The sequence below is a fragment of the Crocuta crocuta genome, unplaced genomic scaffold (assembly GCF_008692635.1).
Source record: "Crocuta crocuta isolate KB4526 unplaced genomic scaffold, BGI_CrCroc_1.0 scaffold306, whole genome shotgun sequence".
NCBI lineage: Eukaryota > Metazoa > Chordata > Mammalia > Carnivora > Hyaenidae > Crocuta > Crocuta crocuta.
In genome coordinates this window covers 1,426,344-1,432,296 of record NW_027529630.1, presented here as the reverse complement: position 1 = coordinate 1,432,296, position 5,953 = coordinate 1,426,344, and the positions used below count along the sequence as shown (strand labels likewise).

General features: G+C 57.0%; 1 protein-coding gene across 2 annotated transcripts in view; it reads left to right on the top strand.

Moving 5' to 3' along the window:
- Positions 1–5,953, top strand: part of PDE2A (phosphodiesterase 2A) — a 94,728-nt gene that overhangs the window by 34,530 nt on the left and 54,245 nt on the right. The window contains exon 2 of one of the 2 annotated variants that reach the window (XM_077762233.1): positions 4,767–4,828. The exons of the other annotated variant lie outside the window; for it this stretch is intronic. Within the exon in view, the coding sequence (XP_077618359.1) occupies positions 4,767–4,828 (62 nt within the window). The remainder of the gene's footprint in view (positions 1–4,766; positions 4,829–5,953) is intronic. 2 annotated transcript variants of the gene reach the window in all.

Genomic DNA, 5,953 nt, shown 5'->3' with positions numbered 1-5,953 from the left:
CCCCCCCCCCCCGCCCCCGGGCTTCCAGCCTTGGGTTCAAGGCGCCTCCTCTGGGGAAACTGCCCTCTGGCTGGTAGCTTCAGGTGGCAGGTATTTTGCTTTTCCTGTCCTCCACCCTGATGGACATCTGTGGCCCCATCTGTGGTTGTCTTTATTTAGGGGGTCCAGATACAGACCTAGAGGAGGGAAGGGTGAGAAAGTTGTGCCCGGATTGGAGGATGGTAAGAGATATGGTGGCGCTGAGAGATATGGTAGTGGTGGCGTCAGCTACAGCACCCAGTGGGGTGGGGTGGGAGCGCAGGAGGACTTGAGGAGCGCCAGGAGGGGGCATGAGGGAAAGTGAGCAAAGACCACAGAGCGGCACCACTCTGCCATAAGCATAGCTATTTCCTAATGTAGAAGTGACACCATTTCTGGAACACTCGAACATTGTGGTCCCATTTTGCCATCTCGGGGCTGGGCATTGCTTGGCTTGCACTCTCTGGTCATTTTGCATGAGGCCATTTTCTGGGCTGCGTTTTCTCACCTGGAAAAGGAGGAAGTAGCAGTCTGTATCTCCAAGGAGTGTATGAGCGCTAGCTCTGGGGCTGCATGACTCTAGGAATCCGGCATTGTCAGTTTGTGGGCTTCTAGCCTTCCACGACTCTTAGCTCCCAGACAGACCTGCATGCAAGCTGGGCTGTGTGACTCCGACATTCTGAGACTTGAAGTTGCTGAGACTCCAGGAGCCGAATAGGCGGGCATTCTGTGAATCGAGGATTCTAGGATTTGATGATTTGATGATTCAATGATTCTAAATGGGGCTGCTGGGAAGAGCTGCAACTACCTTACTTGTTAATGTCAACGTTAGGTTATTAAAAACATAAGGAGAAGCTATGGAAACAGCTCAGGATGGAGGGTGGCCCCCACCCCCAGTGAGGGAGGGGAGGAGGGACTGAGCCAGTGTTGGGGGGTGGGGGAACCAGACCCTCTCTGCCTGGGTCACATGGGCAGACTCTCCTGCCACAACAGAAGTGGTGTCTGTGCATGTGTGAGACCTGCTACTCCCTAAGCTTGCAGGATAAGGGGTCATTTCCTTCACCCCCCTGCCTCCATTCTTCAACTCTTTCGGATTATGGCAGAGGGAGGAGTGCCCTTTCCTCCCAGCCACTCAGGTCTCTGGGCAGAAATGTTGACAGACAGAGGAGGAAAGAGAGGCCTGCTCACCACCTACCCCCCTTCCCCACCACCCCTGGCCTGAGAGGGAAAACAGGACATGAACACTTCCTGGACACGGACATGGAAATGCACAAACCCTTGCTTGTGAGGGCCCTAAGTACAAAGGGCCTCTGACTAGGGCAGAGGCCAGGACAGCCAGAGGAGCAGTGTGGGCTAATGACCCATCAGCACCCCTTGAGTACAGGCCAAGGAGGGAGGACTCTGCCCGTGCCCTGGAGGTGGCTGTGAGAAGGGCTTAAGGAAGGGAGACCCCAGGCCAAGGTACCTGGAGAGAGATGACCAGTGGGTGCTTCCTTTTGGTGTAGGCCGGGCGGCTTGATGCCTCTTGGCTTCTGCACTTGTCTCAGCACCTGTGCCAGAGTTGGGGGTGGTCCCCTAGACAGGAGAGAAGGATCTTTGGCCTCTAGAGAGCTCTCTCCGGCTGGGTCTCTCAGAAGCCTGGTGCCACTGCGGGAGTCCCAGCCTGGTGGGCTCACAGATCAGGTGACTAGGAGCTGGCCCAGGTCGCACAGCAGAGCAGGACCTGAAACCCAGTTTCCTGTTTCCCAGTGCTGGGTGCTCCTCATTGTCTGCAGCTTCCCCCTTTCCCCTATGACACTTGGGGAACAGGAGCTGAGGCGGGACTCCTGTTAGGGGGTGGAGCCCTTGTCTGTCGCTCCTCCATCTTTCTCCTCCCACGGGCCAGAAGGCAGGTAGGGTGGCGACAGCTGCTCTGCTCGCTGCCATCCTCAAAGTTCCATTGTCTACCATATCCTTACTTGGCCCTAGGATAGGGTCCCCAACTACCCGACCCACAGTGAGCCTCCTGGGCTGTCCTGTGTCTTCACTTAGGCTCTCTCCCCACCCTGCAGGTCTCCATCTCTGGCTGTCTGTGTGTCAGCCTCTCTCTAAGATCGTTAATTAGATGGGCCCTAGGAGATCATCGAGTCCCAGTCTTTTATTCTTCAGATGAGGAAAGTAGCACAGAAAGGGAAGGTCCTATGCTGGGCTGTGTCACGGAAGCACACTGCCCTCGGTGTCAGGCGGCTAGCGTGAGAACTGAGGTCATAACCCACAGCGGGCTTCTCTCTTCAGCCCTGAGCTGTCATCCCTCTTCTTTGCCCAGACTACTCTCTTGTCTTCCACTGTGCCTGCTGCCTAGCTAGCTGACCCATTCCTTGGGCAGAACCTGCTCTTGGGGACATAGACTGGAGTTCAGGACTCCATGACTGGATGACACCCATGCTCACATGGACACACAGACACATGCAGGTGCATACATGAGTACATTTAAGTCCCAAGTGAAAACCTATATCTCATAGTTAGGAGGCTGTTCTGGAATCTGGTGTTCTCTTCTTGTGAGGCACCACACACCTCCTCTAGGAAGCCCTCCAGGACCTCTCTGCAGATTGTCTCCATCTCACTAGCCTCTTTATGACAGCTGGGTTCTTTGATCCTAGGTTCCTCCTCTGTGACTCCAAGGTCATGGGTGAGTCTCCTCCTAGCCCTAAAGCCCCCCCTTCAGTGTCCCTTCCTTCTGTCTCCAGGAGGGGCTCAGCTTCCTGTGGCTGGGTGGGGAGAGCCCTGAGGTCCCCAGAGGACAGTGGGACAATGGGGAGGCGGTGACAGATGAGACATTGTGTCTTCTCCAAAGCAGGCTCCACCCTACCCTAACCTCCTAGCTGGTATCTAGGCACAGCCCTGGCTTGTGGACCTCTGAGGACGAGGGTCCTGGTCTGACCCCACAGCCTTGACCTGTCAGCATAGAGGTCAGAGAATCAGAACCACGACCCCACTCAGCGGTTAGCTAACTGGAGATTGTGAAGTTCAGGTCCCCAGGGCGCCAGCAGCATAATAATGGGTGCTGCAGACTCAGGAGGGGTGAGCCAGACTGCCCTGTGGGCAGTTGTAGGCAGGGGTGTGGTGAACGCTGAGGCTGGGTGGGATTTTGGAGGAGCTGTGAGTGCCTAGCTGAGACTTCCCCTTTGCAGCCTCCCTTCCCCGTGGTGGCAGCTGGTGCTGGGGAGCCAGAGAGCGGGGCCTCTCCAGGGAGATGTAGAGAGGTGGGAGGGTATTTGGAGAATCACAACTAGCACTGCTTCCTGTCATGGGAGGGAGAGAGGCTGGCCCAGGGTAGTATAGTGGGTGGACCATCGGAGGCCTGGGTAGAAAAGAAGGCTGAAGCCTGTGGACAAAAGGGATGGGCTTGGGGTTAAGTATTTAGCTCGGCCCTTGTCATTTCCTCTGCCGGACATGGCTGGGTTAGCAGGGTCATCGCACAGAGGGAAGGAACAGGCTGGGACCAATGCCCTATAGTAGACTCACGCATATGGGTGACCTCGTCACACCCTGGGCTGCAGTCAGTCCCCCACCAACCCCTGCCGTGCGGCCACAGTCACCCAGGGAGATGGCCCTATCTAGACCACAGCTCCACATGCAGACCCAGGCTTCCTGGGTGACACTTGGGTGCAGCCATAGGCATGGCTGAGTCGGGAGATCCCATAGGACACAGGGACATGTGGGACAGACAGACACAGCCACGCCACAAGCAGCCACATGCCAGGTGCAGCTCCTATCACCCCTATGGTGACACAAGGAGAGCCATAAATTCCAGCAGTCAATGGGCGGGCGACCAGGGCCTGGGAAGGAAGAGGGGACACCAGGCAGGGAATGCAGAGCTCCCCCCATGCCAGACTGTGCCTTCCCCCCAGCTCGCTGAGCACCCAAGGCTGTTTATTTCCTAGCAGAGATGGGTGTCTCATCCCTCTCCCCCTCCCCGTCCCCACCACACGCTTCCAAAGCTGCCAAATCAAATCAGCCCCTGCGCCCGCGCCAGGCTGGCATGGCGGCCAGCAGCTGACTGGAAGGAAGCCAGGCTCAGAATATCCCGCCGCCTGTGCCTGTCCGATGCTCGGGTGTGCTTGTTGAGTGGGGGTGGGGAGGGGCAGCCAGGTCCTGGGCAGTGCCTTCGAGAGGCTGGGGTTTCTGGAGACCACCTAGGTGGTAGGCTTCTGGAGAATGAGTGAGCTGAGCAGCTCCCTGGTGTGTCTGCCAGCTCTATGAGGAGCCATGGCACATGGATGGGGGTGGGGGTTCAACTAGAGCTCAGATGACTAGGCACCAGGCTGGGGTTGGGGATATAATCATCACAGCGACTCCAGCTGGGAACCCAGCCCCATGGCTGTGTGAGCTAGATATTACAAACCCCACTTTATAGATGGGGAAACTGAGGATTAGAGAGGGGTAGTGAAGTTCCCTGGAGAGAAGCGGAAGTGGAGGGGGCATCAGACAGGGTAAGAATGTGGTTATTCCCCTGCTGAGAGGCCCTGGCTGAAAGAAAGAGCTCGACTCTCTTCCCAGAGAATACACCAGAGTCAGAGGTGTCCACTTGAAATAGGGAGCAAGAAGGGAGTGTAAGGGGAGAAATCAGGCAAGGCTTCCTGGAGGAGGCCACTTGCAAAGAGGAGGCCCTGGGCCTGCTGGGGACTGGGGTGGGGGGAGAGGGGCAGACTGGGAAGAAGGGGAGAAGGCCCGGCAAGCCTCAGCCCCTGGCCTTCTTGTCTCTGCAGCCGGCCGGGACATCCTTGCACAGAAGCCAGTCCCCCCAGGGAGTAGAGACGCCCGACTGGAGGTGAGAGCTCAGCGGAGGAGGGATGGGTGGGCTTGGAGGGGTGGGGACACAGACTGGGGGTCAGTCTGAGCATTGTCCCCACCCCTGGGAGGACTGGGAGGCTGGAGCGAGTCCCAGCCCTGCCCCCACCAGCCGAGGGTCACCCCACACCAAGATCACCTTCCCTGCCCTATTCTTGCCTGGAGTTCTCTCCCATTGAGGATTCATCCTCCTCCCAAGTCACTGGGGAATCATTTCAGACTCCTCTCCACCCTCACCCAATGATTTGTGTTTTCTGAATTCCCCTCCTCCTCTCCACTCCTACTGCCTGCCCCGGTCCAGGACTGGTCATTTGTCCCCTGGACGGCTCACTGGCTCACTACTTTCAGTGGCTCCACTCTCCATGTGGCTGCCAGGAGGCTCTTTCTAACATGCATACCTGAATTTGTCACTTTTCTGCTCAAAAATCAATGCTTCCCATCCTCCCGCTCCCTCTGCAGCCCCACCAGGCTACAGCCAGCCCCCTGTTTATCCATCCTGCCTCCCCAAAACCACTCCTGCCACTCTCTTCTCCCTCAGCTTCCCAAATCTTTCTGGGCTCAGCTCTAGCCTCCCCTCCTCCGGGAAGCCCTCCCTGCCCCTCGTGCTTCCTCCCCTGAGCTCTCCTGCCCAGTCCAACGAGGGCATTCTGGTGTCTGTGCCATTAGCATTGTATTTTCTCCATCATATGACTCTGTAGGTCTTCCCCTCTGAACTGTGAGCTCCTTAGCCTGGGAACTGTGCCTTTTTCATTCCTGAGTCTCCCACCACCTTCCGAAGGGTGCCTGGTGAGGGCTCAGTGTGTGCGTTTCCTTTGATATGAGGGATGTCATCCGCAGCCCTGACCATGCCTTTGGGGTGCCTTGTAGGACTATTCAGTGCTCAGAGGGGCCTTGAGCAGCAGAAATGGAGTGGGCTACAGACTGTGAAGAGTGGCATAGAGGAAGGTTGTGTGTAACATCAGACCAAGCAACAAGACCAGCATGAATCCTTCTCTTGTGCCCGGGCCTGGCTGAGAGAAAGGGGAGGCTCCTCTGTGTCAGAAGCCTTGGACACACTTCCTTGTTCAATCCTCATAACCTCCCCCCCCCCCCCCCAAAAACAACA